We start from the raw sequence: 24,771 nt of genomic DNA, 5'->3' as shown, positions 1-24,771 counted from the left end.
ATATGGAGGAACCTACCCATGCAGACAGAATGTATAGTATGTGTGAACGCAACGCACTAAGATGATTAGGATTTCTCTTCTTGAATCTTAACGCATTCTGAACGGGAACCCATTTTGGTGTCGGCATCATGTTATGCTTTAGCTATTGAAAAATAGCAGATCTACAAGCTCATATCGCGCCACCGAGTGGCGCGATACGAGCTTGTACCGTAGGTCTGCTATTTTTGAAAAAAATAGAAGAACGACTGACATTTTTAGAATCTGATCTCAGGTCAGAAAGGGTTAATCAGACCAGTGTGTGTCCAGTGGAAACCTCGTATGAATCTGATCTCAGGTCAGAATGGGTTAAATGAGGCAGACAGCCTTCGAGCGAAGTATGGGGAGAGCGTGCGCTGCATGCATGTGCACCAGCGACGTGTGTGTGTGTGTGTGTGTGTGTGTGTGTGTGTGTGTGTGTGTGTGTGTGTGTGTGTGTGTGTGTGTGTGTGTGTGTGTGTGTGTGTGTGTGTGTGTGTGTGTGTGTGTGTGTGTGTGTGTGTGTGTGTGTGTGTTCTGCGCGTCAGATCTGCTTAACTCCCCCCCCCCCCCCCCCCCCCCCCCCCCCCCCCTACCCCCCCCCCCCCCCACTCTGTCTGGCTCTTCCATTCTGGACGCTAAGTGTTCCAGCTAAAGGTCAACAATAGACAAAGTGAGATGGAGAGAGTGTGTGTGTGTGGAGGGAGAGAGAGAGAGAGGGAGAGAGAGGGAGAGAGGGGGAGAGATAGAGAGAGAGGGAGAGAGGGGGAGAGATAGAGAGAGAGATGGAGAGAGAGAGAGAGGATTAAGAGCATCTGTTAAATTGTAAATTGAGAGAAAAAGAGGAGCAGTGTGAGAGGTTTAAGAAGCAATGAAGGAGAGAGAGAGAGAGAGAGAGAGTCAGGGTGGGTAGGGACATTTATGATGAGGAGAGGATTCAAGGGCAGAGGAAAGGAGTGGAGATTGAGGTAGCCTAAAGCTCATACATACTCCAGTTTTTGGTGATAGCTTATCACCGCGGTGTAGCTTTTTAAGGGTTTGAAAACGACACCATTACGTCAGTGGCGGTGATGACCAGCTATCACCGCGGAGCGCGGACGCAGACCCACCTCTCTGTTTTTTTACTATCGGACAAGTCTTTTCACTCTGGAGCTGATTGGTCTAGAAGTTTGGGTAAACCACAGGGAGGCGGGTCAATCCTTATAAGCCTATCACCTAAAATGGTGATAATAACCCATCACCAAAACTGGAGTATGTACGAGCCCTTAGGTTGTATACAGTATGGCAGAAGGAAATGATGTTTCCTTCAGGTTCAGTTATAAGGGACAGCCCCTGGTCGTCGTCGTCCCCCCCCCCTACTCATTATAACAGTGAACAATGACAATTATACAAAATGCTACCTTTGGAACGACACTCACCATCGTTCACACACATACTGTATAGTCCCTCTCTTGAACAATAATGTATGGCGTCGTGACAACTTGTTCCACAGCAGAGGAGGATGACAGCGACCATGATGAAACATAACCAGCCTACATCATTTTGCTACGTACGGGGGGGGGGGGGGGGGGGGGGGGAGCTGTAAGTATCTCATGCTTAAGCCCATTTACACTTTGCCCTATATATGCCGCTGACAGCCGTGTGTAGAAAATACATCTACAGTAACAGTATACACGCTCTAAACGTGGCATTAATCTCGGGAAAGGAGGACCATCACGGACAGGTTTTAAAAAGCGGAGGGACATATTAACATTTTTTTCCCAAATGATGTCATTGCTTAACCCATTCTGAACGGGCACCCGTTTTGGTGTCGGCATCATGTTATGCTTTAGCTATTGAAAAATAGCAGATCTACAAGCTCATATCGCGCCACCGAGTGGCGCGATACGAGCTTGTAGGTCTGCTATTTTTTTTTTTATCGAAGAACGACTGACATTTTAGAATCTGATCTCAGGTCAGAATGGGTTCATCAGACCAGTGTGTGTCCGGCGGAAACCTCGTTATGAATCTGATCTCAGGTCAGAATGGGTTAAATCGGTTGTGACCGTGACATATGGTCCCTCCTGCTTTGCCGCGTTAACTGTATACTCATTATTTTTGCCCAAACCGTTCATCCGTCCATGTTGATGCAAAGGTTCTCGCTCTTAACCCATTCTGACCTGAGATCAGATTCATATACGAGGTTTCCACTGGTCACACACTGGTCTGATGAACCCATTCTGACCTGAGATCAGATTCTAAAAATGTCATTCCTTTCTTCGGTTTAAAAAAAATAGCAGACCTACAAGCTCGTGGCGCGCCACTCGGTGGCGCGCCACGAGCTTGTAGATCTGCTATTTTTTCAATAGCTAAAGCATAGCATGATGCTAACACCAAAAAGGGGTTCTCGCCTGAAATGGATTAACTTGAAAGAACGCATTATTGTGACAACGGCACAGAAGCTCCAGTCACACAATGTGACACGTTACATTACAGTACTGTCATCACAACTCTTAATTCCACAGTGGTCTCTTGTAATGTAAAAAAAAATATATATATAATATAATAAATGGAGAAAAACTATATTTGGACGAGAGTGACAATATGAAGAGCGATGTGTGCAGTGCGCGTTTGCGCATTTACACGCGCACAGTGTGTGTGTGTGTGTGTGTGTGTGTGCGCACTCTCGTCATGATCTGACAGTTCAATTAGTGTGAACTAAATGATGCTTGGCGCCCCCCCCCCTCCCCCCCCCCCCCCGATGGCTCCTCATAATCGTCACCGTTTCACGCTTTGAAGAGTCTTCCGTATTGTGCGCCATCAGAAAGCTTAAACCAACAGAGAGGCCCTCCCGACGACGCCCGTTAGAAGTTCGAACGTGGAAAAAGAGGGAGATCTCTCTCTCCCGTATATAGGACCAGGATTCATAGCCTCAGCTCTCTGAGCGTCGTCGCCGTCTGTCGTCGTCGCCGTCGTCACACATTTAGACTTTGCACTTTTCAAAGAAAAGTAATCTTAATTTATTTTTTCTCCCACCCCTCTGTGCCTATAGTGCCATGCAAAGTGACTCCAAAGTGGCTTTGAACTTATCATGCAGTTTTAATTAGGTATTCCTCATCAGCCACGGGGGAGGGAAGGTGTGCGTGCGTGCGTGCGTGCGTGCGTGCGTGCGTGCGTGCGTGCGTGCGCATACAGTGTGTGAATAAGGAAACACGTTCTCTTTCCCAAGCAGCCATAGTGCACATTTGTGTGTGTGTGTGCGCGCGTGCGTGCGCACGCATATTACCGGTGTAATATTAGTTTGTGTGAGTGTGTGTGCTCGTGAAGCATGTTTGTGTGTGTTGGGGGCAATCAGCAGACAAGACAGACACCTACGTTTGAAGTCGTTAGCAGCTCGTTATACCTTGATCAGAGTCAGACTGTGCAACCACCATCCACACTGCCTAGCGAAGCGTCACGCTGTCACCCCAAAAGCACACTCGACGTTTGCGATTTGACTTGCAAATAGATTTATCCTCAGTTACTTCCGTCGACATCGTCGGCATAGAGACACACTTTTTTTTTTTTTTTTTGTTACAATCGCTAAACAGCAATTCCAATGGGAGGTTAAAAGAATGTGTGCTATTTCTTTTTTTTTTTCTCTCTTCCCTTTTAATTGAAGGTTTTATTGGCACACTGGCTAGATGCTAATTAATTTTGGCAGGTGTTGGCTGGTTTTATTTAACAGCGTGTCAGATTGTTGTCGTCGTAAACACATTTACAGGGGGAGGGGTCCGGTGTCCTGCTTTAGCTTTGTTGTTTTAACCCATTCTGGTCGGGAACCCCTTTTGGTGTTTTTTAAAGCGTTATGTTATACTTTAGCTATTGAAAAATAGCAGATCTACAAGCTCGTAGCGCGCCACGAGCTTGTAGATCTGCTATTTTTTTTTAAGTCGTGAAAATGTGGCGTATAGATCTTTGAATATATATTCTTTCGGAGCGTTTTTTTCCAGAACGTTTTTAACTCATTATCTTTGCTGCTGGGGGGGGAGGTCCCTATAGCTGGAACAACATATTTTCAGATGGAGTTCGGGCGGCCAATTACATATCATATTCCGGGGGTCCTTGACATGAAATATCGAGAACCACTTATATACAGAAACATGAGGTTTTTTCAGAAAACTGTCATGATTTTTTAGAAGACATTTCTCAAACGTCGTCCTCAGGTCTGGATGTTTTAACCCATTCTGAACGGGAACCGATTTTGGTGTTAGCAACGTTGTTATGCTATTAGCTATTGAAAAATAGCAGATCTACAAGCTCGTAGCGCGCCACCGAGTGGCGCGCTACGAGCTTGTAGGTCTGCTATTTTTTGAAAAATCGAAGAACGACTGACATTTTTAGAATCTGATCTCGGGTCAGAATGGGCTAATCAGACTATAGTGTGTGTCCAGTGGAAACCTCGTATGAATCTGATCTCAGGTCAGAATGGGTTAGAGGGGCCCGTATGGATAGTGAACGTGTGCGGCGGTATTTTCAAAGCGTCATTAGTCATGCATAAAGGACCGTGTTGGTTCTTTAACCCATTCTGACCTGAGATCAGATTCATACGAGGTTTCCGCCGGACACACACTGGTCTGATGAACCCATTCTGACCTGAGATCAGATTCTAAAAATGTCAGTCGTTCTTCGGTTTTTTTCAAAAATAGCAGACCTACAAGCTCGTATCGCGCCACTCGGTGGCGCGATATGAGCTTGTAGATCTGCTATTTTTCAATAGCTAAAGCATAACATGATGCCGACACCAAAATGGGTGCCCGTTCAGAATGGGTTAATATACCAGCCCTGGGCTCCTGCTCTGAAGATCTCACTTAATTGCCCACCTCTGTCACTCTCACATTTTGGTGCAGAGCGTACAGTAGGCTACAGCGCATACAGTACGTGTGTGTGTGTCCATACGTTGCATATTTGTGTGTGTGTGTGTGTGGGTGGGTGTGCCGTGGGTGCTCACTGCGTGGCGCGTGCGTGCGCGCATTAATTGCCCGTGCCGTCTTGTGCCGAGCGCTAATAAGCACATAAACCAAGTGAGGAGTTTAAGACGAGCATTAACCCATTTTGGGCGGGATCCACTTTTTGGTATTAGCATTATGTTATGCTTTAGCTATTGAAAAATAGCAGATCTACAAGCTCATAGCGCGCCACCGAGTGGCGCGCTACGAGCTTGTAGGTCTGCTATTTTTGAAAAATCAAAGAACGACCGACACAGAAACATAGCTTTTTCAGAAAACTGTCAGGATGTAGAAGACATTTTTAGAATCTGATCTCGGGTCAGAATGGGTTAAAAGAGATTCAACCCCCCTCTATGCATGCGAGGAATAATGACCCCATCATTTTTCTCCTCCCTCTCTCTGTCTGTCTCTCGCTGCGTGTATGTGCGTGCTGCGTGTGTGTGTGTGCGTGTGTGTGCGTGTGCAGTGGTCCACCTGTTAGGACTGACCTGGCATCTGCGCCACGGGGAGAGCCAGCTGTACGAGAACGGCGTGGCGTCTGGGGAGCGCCAGGAGGACGGCGGCGGCGGCAGGGCGCGGCCCACCAGCGTCATGCACCCCCTGGACACGCTCATCCCCGAGTACACGCACACCGCGGACCGAGGTGAGCACGCACACACACACACACACACACACACACACACACACGGTTATAGAGGGTATGCGCATGCTTAACCCATTCTGATCTGAGATCAGATTCATACGAGGTTTCCGCCGGACACACACTGGTCTGATGAACCCATTCTGACCTGAGATCAGATTCTAAAAATGTCAGTCGTTCTTAAAAATTTCAAAAATAGCAGACCTACAAGCTCGTATCGCGCCACTCGGTGGCGCGATATGAGCTTGTAGATCTGCTATTTTTCAATAGCTAAAGCATAACATGATGCCGACACCAAAATGGGTGCCCGGTCAGAATGGGTTAAAGTGAATGGCACCAGTGTTGTTTTCGTCGACTAAAACCAAGACGAAAAATGTTCGTCGACTACCTATTTTCACTGACGAAAACTAAATGGAAACTAAATTAAAACTAAGCTACGATGACTAAAACTGTTAGGAAGGGACTAGTGGACAAGAGATCCAGTATAAGTCATTTTACACTTGGTTGCATGCTGAAAATAGCCGATCTACTCTTGTGAGCTTGTAGATCGGCTATTTTCAGCATTCAACACTCATTCAACACTCATTCAACACTCATTACGACGGCATCAAGACCCGCCAAAATACATTTTAGTCGACTAAATCAACTGTAGCCTACATTTAGTCGACTAAAATCATATGACTTTTAGTCGACTAAAACTAGACTAAAACTAAGACATTCCAGGTGACTAAAATGTGACTAAAACTAAATGAAGTTTCAGTCCAAAGACTATGACTAAAACTAAAATAGAAATTTGCTGCCAAAAACAACACTGAATGGCACATCGAGTGGCAAAGCAACATGCAAAGTGAGTTTAACATTGTTTAACGTTGTTTAATGCAAAGTGAGTTTAACATTGTTTAACGTAATGCAATCAGATAGGACTTTTCTGTTTGGATGTATATGGGGCTGTCAAGGCCAGAAAGTATAGTTTTTTGCCACTCAGTATAGGCCTTAGAGTATATATTTCTAGAGAAGGCACCCAGAGGAAACCCTGAGGCGAAATGGACATAGTGGCCGGATTTGGTATTGCAGCTCGAGCCAGCGCTGCTCCGTTGACTATCATTGCGCACGTTCATGTGTTTGGGGCCATGACACGTGAACGAATGTTTCATACGTGAACGCGCACAAACGGCACAATGATAGTCAACGGCAGCGCGTTCATGTGTTTGGGGCCAATCCACCCCAGAATGCACTCTGTTCCTACCAGGAAGGAGGAGTGAATCCGCCTCATGCGCTTTTGAGCAACTCAATGCAAGTGGATGGAAGGAGAACTCGGGTGTCTTCTCTATAGATATATAACTCTATGGTATAGGCGTTCCTGCATAACTTCCTGGTTTGGTGATGATGTCACGCGCATACCCTCTATAGCTAAGCTATAGTTCCTGCATACCCTCTATAGCTAAGCTATAGTTCCTGCATAACTTCCTGGTTTGGTGATGATGTCACGCGCATATACCCTCTATAGCTAAGCTATAGTTGTTCTCAAGCATTGTCATGTCGAGGGACTCCCAAATTGCACTCTGTCAGTGTACTGTATTTGGTGACAGAAGTGCTATAGGACCCCCCTTAAGCACAAACAATAATCCATCAGCTTACACATGAGTGTCACATATAGTGTTCCCGTTCCAATTTTGCCTGCTTACCGTATTTCTCTGCTTCCTCCAACCACCTTCCACTTTCCACTTGTGACGTCTCTCCTCTTGATTGGATCAAATTGGTATTTCCGAACTGAAAATGTTTTTCCTGTTTTACTAAACGGCCCGGAGAGAGGCTAGAGGGAGACCCGTTATACTGAACAGTCTTATCGCCCGATGATCTATATATTCACCATTACCATCTGAATATAGATTAATTGACTCATTTTGGGTGGGAACCCCTTTTGGTATTTTGAAAAATAGCAGATCTACAAGCTCGTAGCGCGCCACCGAGTGGCGTTTTTAGCCACATTAACACAGTTGGAATGTTGAAGAATGTTTTTATTCCATCAGAAAGTCGTTTTAGTGTCATTAAGTCGTTGTAATTGCTTAAACATGTCACTTTGTCTAATGTTATAACCATTGGGTTAACCAATGCTAACCAGAAAATACAACTTTCCTGCTAATGTATGCAAATTCTGCTAAAATCTGCCTTTTTTACTAGTCTTTTACTAACTGGCTAACGGAAATAAGTATTAACAGTCGTATTTTGTAAAAAGTGTGTTTATTTCCGGTCCACCTCAAGCTAATTCATGCTAATGTTTTAGCTAGGGGCACTGGTCATCAAAACAACGGAACATGCTGAAATGGCTTCCTATTTTCAGCAGAAGAAGAAGACTCTTGAATGAAAACATTGTGACATTATGTCACCATAACGTGGTTATTATTAGTTGCTTGGGAATGTACCTGCCATGAAAATTAAGGTCATAATAATGCAGATCGCATCGATATGTAATATAGTGCGATAATGTACAGGATTGACGATTGATATCAATATAATGCTAAATGTAGCTAACGGCTGTCGTTGCGGGGTTGCCAGGTTCTGCGACAGAAATAAGCAACCCGGTATATGAAATAGGGTGGCCACCTGCAAGACCTCAGAAAGGAGGACACTTTTGCGGGGCTCGCTCCCCCGACCCCCCCCCCCCCCCTCCCAGATCCCCCCCCCCCATATATTAATATTATTACTACTACTATTGCACCTGATTTTCACCACCATCATCTCCAGCATTATGTCCACAGAGAACATATATTTGCTAATTAAATTAACCTTTTTAAATTATAGGGTACCACAAAGGCCATTCATTTTAGAATCAATTTATTTTATTTCATGTTTAGATATGTTTTATGTTTAATCTCTTTCTTGTGGGTTTTTTTATACAGTTTTATGGTCATCGGTGTGGGACATAGAATGATGCCAGTAGCCTATATGTTCACACAGCCTCCCTTTCTTTATGATGTCAAGTTCCTTGCTCCATTGCTCATTAAATGTAGTTTTTCATTTCGGCATATTTGGTTTGTTTATCTCTGCATTAACTATACTAAAGTGATTGTGAGAGCACAACAAACAAACCGACCATCCCACTGGCAGTGTTGCCCAGTTTTGGAAGAGAACCAAGCAACCATGTCTATGAAAACAAGCCCAAAAGAAGCCTGACTAGGCTTAGTAGCCTATATAAAACAAGCCTAAAGTCGCTTATAATTAAGCGGACATGGCAACACTCTGAACGTCTCCACTAGCCTCTCTCTTTTTAAGACAGTGTGGCCGCCTCGCTGCGGAGGCGGAGCTGAGCAGCGCTGCGGAGATTTTAATACCCAGGCAGACGACGTAAATGACAGTAAATGACACAAGCACTGTATATCACAAAAAACCGGACAATTATGTGTCCGGCCAGAGGTTGAGGTGGGAGGAGGACAGGTGGGTCTAAAACCGGACTGTCCGGCGTGAAACCGGACGTCTGGCCACCCTAATATGAAAACAAGCCCAAAATAAGCGAAAATACAAGCATTACAAGCATTTAACAAAACCAATCTTGTCCCCTACATTATTTTCAGGTGGGGGTTCTGCAGACAAAAAAAATAATAATAATAGGCTAATATTGACCTCTTATTTGTACTCATCTGGAACATTTACATAGGCCTAATTTATCTGCCACTGTTTTTTTGCCCTTTTTTTATACTATAAAATGCCAAATAAATACAGTAGCCTATTTAAAAAATGAGAGATAACAGGCAAACTATCAAGATAACAACATTCTCTAATTGTGTAGACTTATTGGTACAGTAGGCCTATGCATTATTTTTCTTTAGAAACAAGGCCAACTAATTATAATAAGCAGACATGGCAACACTGCTGGTTGACTAATGGAGGAATGAAGGGAAAACAGCGCCCCCTAAAGTCACAGATCACTGCTGAAATCTTTGAATGTGGAATGCTCTATTTTGACTTTTCTGTTTCACTAGGTTTCAAATGGTCATATCTTCTTCATTTCCCCCCCAATTTCAATGAGCAATACATCATATGAAAGGTTACAGTGTGCAGTTTCATAATATGTAAATAACTGAAAAATGACCTTGTATATCAAACTACTGTCCCCGGTCACATAATATTACTGTACCAGGAGTGAACGTTTCAACCATCATTTTAGGGATAACATGAAATGAAAACCGTCCCTATATATGTTGTCTGCTGTGTTTGCCTTTCAATAATGATTTGTCGTGTTTGCACATTATGCCTTCAATAATGATTTGCTGCCTCCTCTATAACACTGCATTGCCCTGCCAATACACACAGTATACGGAGCTCAACAATCTGTTTATAACCCCAATGTACGAGGCGATGCACTAATACCTCGTGCCTCTCCGGTTTCATACTTCACATGCAGTCCAACACTTTCACTCTGACCTGAGATCAGATTCATATGAGGTTTCCACTGGACACACACTGGTCTGATTATAACCCATTCTGACCTGAGATCAGATTCTAAAAATGTCATTCGTTCTTCGATTTTTCAAAAATAGCAGACCTACAAGCTCGTAGCGCGCCACTCGGTGGCGCGCTATGAGCTTGTAGATCTGCTATTTTTCAATAGCTAAAGCATGACATGATGCCGACACCAAAATGGGTTACCGTTCAGAATGGGTTAATGTTTCGGGCGCTCTTATCAAGAGAGACTTGGTGAGTGCGTGCGATCGGAGCAACTGGCATCGAACCCTAGTCAACAAAATGACAGACTATGTGTCACGTATAGTGTTTACATGCATAGCGTTTAGAAAAATGGGCATACACGGTGACCTGTCAGTTCATGAATGCTATACTGCCTGAGCCATATTCCAATCAATCAAGCCTTGCACTCTGCAAAGCCCAATGTCCACTTTTATGTCCGACGAAGTCGCCGCCGGTCATTGTCGACTAGATAACAACGTTAGTCAATCCACTCGGGTCAATCCTGTGCCATTGACCCATTCTGACCTGAGATCAGATTCATACGAGGTTTCCACATGGACACACACTGGTCTGATTAACCCATTCTGACCCGAGATCAGATTCTAAAAATGTCAGTCGTTGTCTTGTCTGACACACACCAAGGGCAACCGCCCCTCACTTTGACCATTTTGTCAAGTCACGCGTCGTCTCTGATCCCGCCTCCCTTCGCATCGATTGGTTGCTCTTCCGCGTCCTTGGTTGGACAAAAATATTCTCTCTCCAATCCACTATAGCATTGGAAAAAACATGTTTTTCATTTGCCTCGTATTGATATTTAATGCATTCGATTCTTATTTTCAATTTGACCTCGGTTAAAAGGAACATCTGGGGTGCACTATAGTGACATATCACACACACACACACACACACACACGCACACACACACACACACACACACACACACACACACACACACACACACACACACACACACACACACACACACACACACCCTCTCAGAGGGCTGGGCCTATACCACCTTTATGTTCTGAATATTTATCCTGTTACAGTGGCAGCCGTGATCCTTATGCACCACTATACTGTACAAGTGCTCTATCGTAAGATTAAAATACAAAAATAAATAAAACCCTGCAAAGCATAACGGAGCGGAGGAATTTTTTTAATGACAGCGATTTGATGTTTCTATATACATTTATTAATATGGTCGGTGAAACGTAAAAAATTCCCTTCCGAAATGTAAACATGAATGTTTTCAAATGTTATACGATTGGAATGTTGCCTGAGACGTATATGTGTATATGTCTGCTGGCGTGAATTCAAATCAGTTACTATTGGATTATCTAGGCTCCTGGGTCGCACATGAATGTTCCCATTAGCACAGAGAGGAGCCGTCCGTCTGACGATCAGGCCTGAAAGTATTAGTCATTCATTAGAAAAGGCAAGGTAATTGGTTAATCATGTTCCCTCTTAGCTGCCTGCGTGACTGGAATCGCCTTTGGTAGCTCTAGTTGTCGCTATAGCATGCCAAGCCTGGGGAATTATACTAACGCCAATTTAACCCTGCGGTATTGGAACATTAATTTGTGAACGTGTTGCCAGGTCATGGAAGTGCATATGGACATGGGCAGGACAGAGCGACCTTCACGCTTATCATATAAGACTCAGAGTCGGTTCACAGGCGCGGACGCAAGTTCAGGGTTCTTTTTGGCCGTTCACAAGCCCCTTTTTATCTCACCCTTTTTGCCCGCGGGGATCCGGCAGACATGCATGCATGCATGCCGAATGCACTTCAGGCAGTTTTTTTGGGGCGACGGACGGACGGACGGACGTCCCCAATGCAAGCCGTTCTGATGAATCCTCAACTATTGTGCATGGATTAGTAGCGCCCTCATCAGCCAGGCTTTAAAATCCATGCGGTCGACGCCACTGGGCGCGGGGTCGGGAGGGGGGGCGGGGGGGTCCTCACCTCACCTCCGAGTATTGCATCACAACAATGCAATGTTTCGACGGCAGGCCTGATGAAAGGCATGAGAATACCTTCAAATCAAAATGCTGCAAAGGCTATATAAGCTGCCGATGTGAGGGTCTCAGATTAATCAAATTGGCACGCCCCGGAGACGGTCCCTCTAGCGATAGAGAGGGGGGGGGGGGGTTGGGGGATTAGACTCTAATCCAGTGTGGCAGATTACCGCGCTCATCCTGCTTGTATAGCCATCACCTCTCACACCGAGAGCCCCACACAATCCTCAAGATTACAACACACTCTCTCTCTGCAAAGGATGGGAGAGAGGAAGAGAGGAGAGGCCGGGGGGAGAGAGGGGATAAAAAGTTGACATGTCAGTTGGGAAGAGAGGAGAGGGCACGGCGGAAAAGAGAGGAGAACACACAATGATTGGAGCATCTTGATCCACTTGGAGTAATCCTCCATTTTGAAAAAGGGACGTCACTCCACCCCCCGACTATTTCACACCATAGTGTTGTTTTTGGCATTCCAAAGACTATGACTATGAATCATAGTCATAGTCTTTGGAATGAAACTTTTAGTCGACTAAATCTACAGTTGATTTAGTCGACTAAAATGTGTTTCGTCGAGCCTTGACGCCGTCGTATAATGACTGATTTTACACTTGCTGAAAATAGCCGATCTACAAGCTCATTGAGCTTGTAGATCGGCTATTTTCAGCATGAAACCAAGTGAAAAATGACTTGTCTTTTGTTTATCCTGGATCTGATGTTGTCCACTAGTCCCTTCCTAACATTTTAGTCTAGTTTGTATTTGTTGACGAAATTGTCAATATATTTAGTCTTAGTTTTAGTCGTCATAGCTTGTTTTCATTTAGTTTCCATTTCGTTTTCGCCAGTGGAAAAAAGGTAGTCGACGAGCAACTTTCGCCTATAGTTTTAGTCGACGAAAACAACACTGTTTCACACAGGATCCTTTGGGAGGAAACTCAAACTCGGGAAGCCGAGAACAACAATTTGTCTGATCCCTGTCATCTGTATATTTTGATGTACAGTACAGTACAGTAATAGGAGGTTGACGTCTTGGAACAACACATGACATGCATAAGGAGTTGATATCCACAGTGAGCGAATTGGGGGTGACAGTTACTCATGGTGTATAGCATGGCCATTTTTTATTAACACAAAGGCTCCTGGTTAGTTTAAGTGCCGAAACTCCCAACATCCACTGTTTCATTATAGTTGCCCCTTCCTAATAGTTTGAATGGGTTAACCTCTGAAAACAAAAAAGTGGAAAGAAGGATTAGGAAAAAAAGATAATTTGAATACAACTTAAGCCTTCCCAGAACAGAAAGGTGAACGTGATTAAATGCAGTAAGTATAAATGAAATGTACAGGTATAATGTGCAAATGTCCCTGGACCTTATGAATATGATTTATTTACTGCATCCTGCTGTTTGGACGCTCCCAGTCAGATATAACAGGGCGGGGATAGATGACACCGAGAAGCACACACAAAGCAAGCGCACATCTGAACATCCGCCTGCAGTCCTTCCTCTTACCACTAGGGCCCAGCGCTTCAACATTGAAAAATAGCAGATCTACAAGCTCGTATCGCGCCACCGAGTGGCGCGCTACGAGCTTGTAGGTCTGCTATTTTTGAAAAATCGAAGAACGACTGACATTTCTAGAATCTGATCTCAGGTCAGAATGGGTTATACTCAGACCAGCGTGTGTCCAGTGGAAACCTCGTATGAATCTGATCTCGGGTCAGAATGGGTTTATATACACTCAGACTCTTTTTGGCTCCCACCTCGCTCTCGCAGAGGAGCGCCGCCGAGCCGCTCGGGCAAAACAACCGCCGCCGCCGCAAAAAACCGACTAATTGACAAGTGGTGTCAGACTGCCATGCGCCTCTCTGCCGTCTCGCCGTCTCTCCGCTGGAGTCTCTAGATAGCGCCGGGGATGGCTCTCTCCGTTGGCCCCCCGCGCACATAAAAGCCTTTCTTAATTAGCCCATTCTGACCTGAGATCAGATTCATACAAGGTTTCCGACTGGACACACACTGGTCTGATGAACCAATTCTGACCTGAGATCAGATTCTAAAAATGTCAGTCGTTCTTCGATTTTTCAAAAATAGCAGACCTACAAGCTCGTATCGCGCCACTCGGTGGCGCGATATGAGCTTGTAGATCTGCTATTTTTAAATAGCTAAAGCATAACATGATGCTGACACCAAAATGGGTGCCCGGTCAGAATGGGTTAGAGCTACTTTAATTGCCACTCGCCCCCACAATAATCAACCTCGGGCTGCGGTGTGGGGCGCTATAGCTCCTCTGGCATATGCCCGCGCTCACACACTATACTAACTAACGTGCCAGTAGAAAAAAAAAACTCTTCCGCGCACCTGCCATTTGACGCGCGGCTGCAACCTGCCATCCGGAGATACGGTATATATCGGAGATAATGAGCGACAACAACACAGAGCTATATATGCGCTCAAGACCTGTAATCTGGTTTTGTGGTGGGCACGCACTCTGTGGGCGTGTCGACGGGGAGATGGCTGGCAAGATGTTTACACGATGGTGTTTACATCTCTCCACAAAAAGCACCTTGTTTCTTATAGTATGAGGTGTGAAGTCATGTCGTGCACTGCCCAATACTACTACTGCTACTACTACCAGCAAGACGCCTGAGGGCGAGAGGCGTGCACGCATCCGCCTGGGTGACAGCAGACTGCTGGGCGAGCGCTGGCGCTTTGGCATGGGGGGGATCAACATATGGAATTAATTCTGTACTGGCCATATAAGGAGCGTGTCTCGAGTGTAGGCCTACAGGGTTTGATGAGGTCAGATCAACATATGTGACTGAATTTGACTGAGGGATTTTTTTTTTTAATTTTCGTTTTCTCATGTCATGTGAAAGCAGGGAAGCATGGCTTCAAATTGACATGTTGGTTGTTCAGTTTGGCCCTCCAGTTTTGGAGATATGGCCTATATAGAGTATAATGTCTTGCAGAGAAACAGCGAGTTGAGAAAACAGGCTTGAAAAAGGTTCACTTCTGTGGTCTCTAACATTACACCTATAGCTACATGTTTGGGCATTTATTTCATATTTACATGTCGATTTCAGCTCTGACACTTCTTTCAGACATGCTCTCTAGTATGTAACGAGTCTGCCTGTGCTATTAACTCATTTTGAGAAAAAAATGAAAGTATTTCTCCGCTGGTGAAAAGCTATAATTTGCGCGATGGCAGTCTCAGTCAAATCTGGTCACATATTATGGAATGTCAGAACAGGTGTTAGGTTTCTGGTCTAGAGGGGGGGGGGGGGGGGGTCACGGAAGAGATTTGCGCGCAGATTTGCGCACACATGCATTGGAAAATGATGTGCACTGTGGCTGCCGGGTGTGACTTTCCTCTGGAGGAGCAGATGAAAGCACCAAAGCACCGTACGTACGTACGTACGTACAGGGGAGGTCTTTCCGTCACAAGGTTCCCTTCCCTATAACCCATTCTGACCTGAGATCAGATTCTAAAAATGTCTTCTATACATCCTGACAGTTTCTGAAAAAAGCTATGTTTCTATGTATATGTCGGTCGTTCTTTGATTTTTCTAAAAAATAGCAGACCTCTACAAGCTCGTAGCGCGCCACTCGGTGGCGCTTAAACATATTGGCGCCGTCAAACTGTTAATAACCCATAAGCTAAATATTCCAAAAAGTACCAGACTTTATGTGAAAAAAAAGTGGAGGTGTAGTTCTGTACCTTACTGGAATTGTGCACAAACAGTGTGGTGCGGATCAGCCCAGCGGTTTAGCTCTGGACACAGACAGCTATACGCCTGACCTGAGATCAGATTCTAAAAAAATATCTTCTACACATCCTGACAGTTTTTCTGAAAAAGCTACGTTTCTATGTCAGTCCTTCTTCGATTTTTCAAAATCGAGTGGCGCGCTTGTAGATCTGCTATTTTCCAATAGCTATAAAGCACAACGTAATGCTATAACACCAAAAGGGGTTCCCGCACTGAATGGGCTAATCAAGTACGTCGGTACAGTTGGGAGAATAATATTACGGTCAGTGCACACGGAGCCATTATTAACCCATTCTGAACGGGCACCCATTTTGGTGTTGGCATCGTGTCGTGCTTTAGCTATTGAAAAATAGCAGATCTACAAGCTCATATCGCGCCACCGAGTGGCGCGATACGAGCTTGTAGGTCTGCTATTTTTGAAAAATCGAAGAACGACTGTGACATTTTTAGAATCTGATCTCAGGTCAGAATGGGTTCATCAGACCAGTGTGTGTCCGGCGGAAACCTTCGTATGAATCTGATCTCAGGTCAGAATGGGTTAACGATATGAAACCATACGGGCTGACGTGCAGCAGGAGAGGCATATTGCCTCATTATAACGTGAGGATGATGAAAGGGCGAAGCTCGCGGCGTGGGGACGCCATTGTATATATAAACCCGCTGGATAAAAGCGGAGGAGTTTTTGGGGCTCGAATTGCTTTCACTCTATGATCTGACGTTTGTCTCGGGACGCTGAGCTGCTGGGAAAAATGGCAACGTTAGATGGATGGAATGTGACACAAACTGAGAAAGAGGGGCTCTTAAAGAGCACATCAATATTCTAGGCTGCGTGTGGGGAGGGAGGGAGGGAGGGAGGGAGAGAGAGAGACCGGAGGAGAGGATAGGGAAGTGTGGGGGTGCCGTGTGTGTGTGTGTGTGTGTGTGTGTGTGTGTGTGTCTGTGAAAGAGAGAGAGAACAGGAGAGAAAGAGGGCAGGTATGTCTACTCGTGTGCATGCGTATACGCACGCACGCACGCGCTGGGTTGCATATAATACGTGCCTCTGGCGTGCATGTGCGCAAACGTCGGCGGGAGGGGAGGCGGTGGTACATCGGTCTCATCGATTTTCTCACGCTGTGAAACGGTCTCAGGGTAATATGTGGACGCGCGGCGCACGCGCACACACACACGCACACACACACGCACACACACACACACACACACGCACAAAGCTCAAAGCCCACAGTCTAAAGCCTGATCTAACTCTACAAAAGCCGCAGCACGTCCTGCCCTGCTGTGTTGCCTCGCGTCCACACTGCGCCGTCTAATGCAAAGCGCATTACCGTCACAAGCTCAAACATTGCTTATGAACTCATAACCGGGAGCTTATATATACCCAGCAAAAAGATGGAGCTGATGTTAGCCTGATGTAACACCACTGCCTCCGTATATCCCATTCTGACCTGAGATCAGATTCATACGAGGTTTCCGCCGGACACACACTGGTCTGATTAACCCATTCTGACCTGAGATCAGATTCTAAAAATGTCAGTTGTTCTTCGATTTTATTCAAAAATAGCAGACCTACAAGCTCGTATCGCGCCACTCGGTGGCGCGATATGAGCTTGTAGATCTGCTATTTTTAAATAGCTAAAGCATAACATGATGCTGACACCAAAATGGGTGCCCGGTCAGAATGGGATATAGCAGCACTCACAGTCTTGACATTTCGATGCTGCAGGGGGAGCGGTGAGGGGAGACAAGAGGCATCAAAGAGAAGAAGAAAGGGAATCCAGAGTCAAAATTGATTTGCCACTTGTCGGGCAAGACTCAAAACCTTCTCTTTGATAAGACAATAAATATCATCTTCCACAAATGGGTTTTACTAGAGTATTTAGGGCGAGCATGCCTTCACACTTGATTTGCCCTCCGGTCTCTCCCAGCGAATCATAATACTTTCTTCGGCCGTTATAGCGACTTTAGTGCTCAAAATGAATTATTTAAACTTGGTGGTTTTTTGTTTCAAATGAGCATCTTGCGATAATGCCATAATCCCGCCCGGGCTCTTCTCTTTCTCTGGATGTTTGAGGACAAAGAAAACTGGCTAGTGATGATATTAGCAAAACACTGGTTAAAGTTGTGTAAATCTGAGTAAAAATTTTAAACATTGTAAACTCTCAGAGTTAGAATTACACAGAGGATTTTACAGTGTAGATTGCTGTCCCAGAGATAAACAACAAAAACAGCAATCGTATCACACGTACTGTACTTATGCGTAGGCCTTTAAATTCCCTGAGGAAAATACAGTATGTGACCAAATTGGACTGAGAGACTGCCATTGGATTTTTTTTTTTTAATTTTCGTTTTTTTTCATGTCATGTGAAAGCAGGGAATCATAGTTTCAAATTGACATATTGGTTGTTCAGTTTGACCCACCAGTTTTGGAGCTATGGCTTATAGAGTAATGTCTTGCAGAAAACAGCGCGTTGAGAAAAAACGGGCTTGAAAGGTTCACTTCTGTGGTCTGTAACATTAGCTAGCTACATGTTTGGGCATTTATTTCATATTTACATGTCGATTTTTTTAGCTCTGACACTTATTTCAGACATGCTCTAGTATGTGAAGAGTCTGCCTGTGCTATTAACTTTTTTTTTTTTTTTTAAGAAAAAATAAAGTTTTTCTCCTCTGGTGAAAAGCTGGACTTTGCTCAGTCAAATCTGGTCACATATGGCCATTGATGAAACTCCTCCACTTCCTTCGGTCTTGTGCCTTAATTCCGCTTGACAGCCCCTTGTGCCTTCATCTCCTGCTCCTGTGGTTCTTCTCCAGTTGCCTCTAGGCCTTCCTCTCTTCCTCTCTCGGGTTCCATGTTGTAGAGCATTTTCTGTGATTGATCTGTCGTGCCTTCGAAGTGTGTGACCTATCCAGTTCCATATTCCCTCCTCCTGATTTGTGTTTCTATATTGTGTCTTGTGTCTAGTGACATCCCACAGGTTTGGCACTTGGTTTTTTACTTCAGACTAGTCCATTTATCCTCCACTGATCATGGGGTTTCTAGGTTTTGCAGATCGTGATAGTGCTTGGAACCGGTTGTGCAGTGTGACTTTGTACAGTTCTGATGTGCCTTTCCCCCGAAATTGCAAATGTTGAATTTGACTCTTCCTTCTCTATTATAGTGTTGTGCGTGTTGTCTGTGCCAATAACCAGGTTGTTTTCTGCACGTTTTCATTCATGGTTCCGAGTCCTTGTCTTCCCATGTTCAATTCATAGCCATTCTTGTTTCCTCCTATTTCTGCGTTCAAGTACTGTATGTGGTACAGTTGGTTGTAGAAGTGTTCCTTGATGTCATCGTCTGCATCGTTGGTGGGGAAGCGTTAGCATTGTATCACCTGGAGGTTTACTTTCTCATGTGTAGTTTGGAATGTGGCTGTGGTAATCCTCGAGTTGACGCCTTCCCAGCCTTCTGTGCTTCTGCGGAAAGCATGCGGACGCAACTCCCTCAGTATGTGGTGCTGAATCTTCTGGGTGTCCAGAGTATACAGTATGGATTCTCCTCTTGCCAACGTGACCTGTCCTGACTGGGAGCCATCCGGTTTCACACACCCCAAGGAGAAAGGGTCATCTAGGGCTCAGAAGCTTCATTTCCATACGGTTTTTCCATGGATGTTGTCATTTTCTCTTCGGTGTAGGGCGCCGAAGATGCTTCCTTTCCAAGACATCAATGTTTCTGTAGCATAAGAGTTTTTTTTTTTCCAAGTTCAGGTTGCTCGCCCCCAAAAGCCCAACCATCCACCATTTCTGGCTTCTGCAGTTTTGGGTGTTGGTTTGGTAGTGCCCTCCTAGCCTGAGCTAACGCTAGACCTTTCTGGCCTAGATGGGAGGGCCGTGGCTCAGATTTGCGCACACCCTGATTGGTTCACCGATCTGTCTGTCAGCTCCGGTCCCCCCCCCCCCCTCGCATAGCCTCGTTTGAAGTTCCACTGGTAATGATTTCCTCACGGTGTTATTTTGAGGGGTGCACACACACCGCTCAGAGCCCTGGTGTCACATCATTTGGAGCGATGCCCACTTCTTTGGCCAGTGCAGGCCATGCGTAAATCCAGGCTTACATTTTTCGCGCAGACGAAATGAAAGCCTGGGTATCGAGGCTATAGTCCCCTCCCGGCCTCTCCCTAAACCCATAGTCTTTGCAGGCAATGGATTACAGTCTCACCACGTGAGACCAAGACCAGACAGGTTCTGGGTCGATTGATTGATTGATTGATTGATTGATTGATTGATTGATTGAACATTTCATTCACAGTATGTAGACTTTGTCGAATGGGTACAGTTCAAACGAAAGCACAGGTCAATACAAAACCTGCTACTGAGGATATAACCAGGAAAAGCACTTTCAAACCATTTTCAATTCATCAGGACATTTAAAGACGTACAAATATACACTTCTATGAAATAAAGGAAATCATCATATATATATAGTTAAAAAAAGGAAAAAAGGGGGGAGGGAATGTGTACAGTATGGGAAATGAATGAATGAAATGAATTCAACCCCTTGTTTTTTTGCCGAATCTGGGTTGCACGTGGTTAGTTGAACTCCCTCTGGTGTGAATGTGGACTTTGTTGACATTAAGGAAGTATTTAGCCCATTCTGACTGGGCACCCATTTTGGTGTTAGCATCATGTTATGCTTTATCTATTGAAAAATAGCTGATCTAAAAGCTCATATCGCGCCACCGAGTGGCGCGATACGAGCTTGTAGGTCTGCTATTTTTTGAAAAATCGAAGAGCGACTGACATTTTTAGAATCTGATCTCAGGTCAGAATGGGTTCATCAGACCAGTGTGTGTCCGGCGGAAACCTCGTATGAATCTGATCTCAGGTCAGAATGGGTATCTTAGTGGCGTAGCGAATCTCGTATACCAGGCCCATTGCAAGTTGCTGTACTCGCCAATCCTAAGCCATTCCAGCCTGTCAAAATGGGCAGGGGTGAGGTGGGTCCTGGGAGTAAGGCAGAGTAGTAGTCTGACCAGTTTGTTTTGGGATGTCTGGAGCCTTGTTTTAACCCATTTAGGCCTGACGTCGAACTTAAAAGAATGTCTTCTAAATTCTGACAGTTTTCTGTCATACCTATGATTCTATATCAGTGGTTCTCAAATTTTCATGTCAAAAGGACCACAAAACATCTTTATTTGGCCTCCGACCTCCATTTGAAAATTGTTTCAGGGACCCTCCCATGAAGCAAAGATTTGAGTTAAAAACGATCACTCTGAAAGAATATATATATCCAAAGATTTGTGCCACATTTTCACGCTTTTTTTCAAAAATAGCAGACCCTATACAAGCTCGTAAGCGCGCCACCGAGTTATATAGTTTTATCACCGGAAAAGATTTGCCTTCAGGATGGAAGGCAGGAGGTTAATGTCATCCTTTCTTGTGATAATATTGTGATTTTGTCACCCACTTTAACTGAGAAGCCTTCGGCCTCGCTGAGATTACTATTTGATCCAAAAAAGAGAATGGATTTCAGTTTTTCCCTGCAGGTCCAGGTGTAATGACAGTTTATCTGGGTACCAAGCTGACACGATGGGAACTATACAGTAATGCACGAAAACAAATTTCACACACTTTTTTTTTTACTTGTAAATCTGTGATGTGACAATAAAGTTGATTCTGATTCTGAAGCCCCGGCCGGCACCAACTTCTGCTATCCCATTCTGACCGGGCACCCATTTTGGTGTTGGCATCATGTTATGCTTTAGCTATTGAAAAATAGCAGATCTACAAGCTCATATCGCGCCACCGAGTGGCGCGATACGAGCTTGTAGGTCTGCTATTTTTGAAAAATCGAAGACACTTTTAGAATCTGATCTCAGGTCAGATTGAGTTAATAATGAGACTGTCAGGATGTGATAGACATTTTTTTAATCTGATCTCAGGTCAGAATGGGCTATATACCGTGGGTGGTGAAAGTTGCGTGCATAGGGCAGGCATTTCACACCAGCGGCGCGAGACAGAATCCTATCACACTCGGGATCACTTAAATTAAAACGCTTTATAGAACCGCTGCGGTGGAGGAAAAAAAACGCGAAGGACGCGGACGGGGGGGACGGACGGGGGGGGGGGTTAAAAAAAATAGAACGAACCCTCCTTCAAGTGGCCATTTTGTCATTATGTCAGCAGTCCTGCTGAATTACAACGCGTAAAGGACAGGACAGGGGGGGAGAGAGAGAGAGAGAGCGGTGGTCTTGTCACTGTAGTGAATGAGTGTGTGAATTGACAGTGCTTGTCTGTCTCGGGGTTGTAGCCCCGGGCGAAGCTTTGCTAGAAGGTGAGGACCTGAGAGTAATGGGAGTAGCAACAGGCCAACAGCATTATCTCCTCTCCTCCTCCTGGGCTGTGAGTGACTGACACTCATTAGAACTGTGTAGCCGTGAGCAGAGAGAGAGAGAGAGGAGGAGGCTGCACCACTTATTAAGGTGCTTCCTCACCACCCGTTCCAAGTAATTAGAAGCGCCTCGCGCCCGTTGTATTATTTTCTATTCATCCCAGCGAACTATATCGCTCGGCCGTGTGTGTGTCTCTCTCTCTCTCTCTCTCTCTCTCTTTGTTTCTTTGTCTCTCGCTTATCTCTCTCCCTCTTCTGTAACGTTATTAACCCATTCTGACCTGAGATCAGATTCTAAAAAATGTCTTCTATGTCAGTCGCTCTTCGATTTTTCAAAAATAGCAGACCTACAAGCTCGTAGCGCGCCACTCGGTGGCGCGCTATGAGCTTGTAGATCTGCTATTTTTCAATAGCTAAAGCATAACATAATGCTAACACCAAAACGGGTTCCCGATCAAAATGGGTTAAGTTTGTCCATGCTAATCTGTTATAGATTCACAATTTAGTCCAGTTGAACGCAGACAGAGATCACACACACACACACACACACGAACGCACACACACGCGCACACGACGTGCACGCACACAGTTTAGCTTGTAGCGGTGTGCTCCATCACAGTCTCAGGGATATAATGGCATTAATTGCAAACAGACAGTTTCAGTTCCATTGGAAAATAGATTAAAGGTGTAATTGTTTTACCTGAACAACCCCCGAGGCCAGAGAAATTAATTAGACCTGGTGTCACCGATCTGAACGTGGCTCATCTCCTTTACTCTGCCACGACCGTCGCGCACGCACGCACACACACACACACGCACACACGCGCACACACACACGCACGCACGCACGCGCGCGCGCGCACACAGGCACACATGCATGCTCAAAAACACATACGCACAGGTGTTACACTGTACAGACTATACCGTAATAACAGTGTTTTTTTGTCAAAGTGTGTCTTTAATGTTGCAACTTCATTTCGTGTGTGTGTGTGCGTGCGTGCATGCGCACATAGTGTGTTGCGTTTGTGGTTCAAAATGTGGGACAGGTGGGATCGTCTGTCGTATTTCAGGTTTGGAACGGAAGCTTATTGATTACGGTTTGTTTTCAAGACTGGACTTATTATTTATTAGATAAGATAAGATAGGACTTTATCTTTTATTGATCTAAAATGCAGGTGCCATAGCAGCATGTGGGGAAAAGGGCAGGAAAGTCACAAGTCAAATCAAACTACAACGAGCTAAGTTTTAAGCATAATGCTGTGTCTCTCTAGAGGGTCTGTGTATACAGTTAAGCTGTCACCTTATCAATACACACATCACATTAGCGTCAAGTTTAATATTTCCATATGACATTCAGGACATTGATTCACTTTTCCTTTACGGACTCATAACCGCTGTTGGCAATAACGGAGGATGAAAACGAGGGTTTGATATCGACATTCATTTAGTTTTAGTTTCTTGTGTCATTTATTGAAAGTGATCGACAGTCAGTTTGAATGTCGCATGCCTCTCCCCCCCTCGGGGCAAGGTTGATCTGACTGTCGCGATGGTTGACCAATTTCGTGCGGGAACCCCTTTTGGTGTTATAGCATCATGTCATGCTTTAGCTGTTGAAAAATAGCAGATCTACAAGCTCGTAGCGCGTCACCGAGTGGCGCGCTACGAGCTTGTAGGTCTGCTATTTTTTGAAAAATCGAAGAACGACTGACACATAGAAACATAGCGTTTTCAGAAAAAAAACGTCAGGATGTGTAGAAGACATTTTTAGAATCTGATCTCAGGACAGAATGGGTTTTAATCAGACCAGTGTGTGTCCAGTGGAAAAAGCTTGTAGGTCTGCTTTTTTTTTGAAAAATCGAAGAACGACTGACACATAGAAACATAGCGTTTTCAGAAAAAAACGTCAGGATGTGTATAGAAGACATTTTTAGAATCTGATCTCAGGACAGAATGGGTTTTAAAGAGGTGGAACTCATGCGTTTGTATGTGTACATCAGCGTGTTTACTATAAACATGGCTGCTCGCCTGCCACAACCGGGAATAAACAGATCAGCCAGCGCTGAAAGAGACGTTTGAAAACGGAGAGGTGTCAAACGGACTGACGGTGTCAGGTTGGGGCAGCTGCTGCAGCCGCTATGGTGATTGACAGCAGTAATGTGAGGCGGCATGCAGGGAGGGCCTGCAGGGAGGGCCTGCAGGGGAGGAGCGTCGAGGCTCCACGCTCCCCATGGAACTGCACTAAATGCAGCCTGGCCTCCTCTCTGTGGCTGAACACTGGATTATCATCTTCTGCTGCTGAGGGAGGGAGGGAGGGAGGGAGGGAGGGAGAGAGGGAGGGAGGAGGGGGGTTGGGGCGCGGGGAATAGACCCAGAGAGACAGAAAGAGAGAGAGAGAGAGACAGAGACAGAGAGACCCAGAGAGCGATATAAGTGTTTTCCTCTCTTTGCATCAGTAGCTTAAACTTGGCACTGCCTCCTCCTCCTCTCCTCTCCTCTCCTCTCCTCTCCTCTCCTCTCCTCTCCTCTCCTCTCCTCTCCTCTC

The 24,771-nt window shown here is 45.1% G+C and overlaps 1 protein-coding gene across 1 annotated transcript in view; it reads left to right on the top strand.

The window, feature by feature from the left end:
• tenm1 (teneurin transmembrane protein 1) overlaps window positions 1–24,771 on the top strand; it is a gene marked incomplete at both ends in the record, with an annotated part of 340,279 nt that overhangs the window by 84,492 nt on the left and 231,016 nt on the right. The window contains 1 exon segment of the mRNA XM_083785749.1: window positions 5,449–5,625. Coding sequence (XP_083641875.1) covers window positions 5,449–5,625 — 177 coding nt within the window.

Source organism: Protomyctophum parallelum (genome assembly GCF_964188405.1).
Source record: "Protomyctophum parallelum genome assembly, chromosome: 16".
NCBI classification, from domain to species: domain Eukaryota; kingdom Metazoa; phylum Chordata; class Actinopteri; order Myctophiformes; family Myctophidae; genus Protomyctophum; species Protomyctophum parallelum.
The sequence above is the reverse complement of the archived record's forward strand: the minus strand, read 5'-3'. Positions and strand labels throughout refer to the sequence as shown.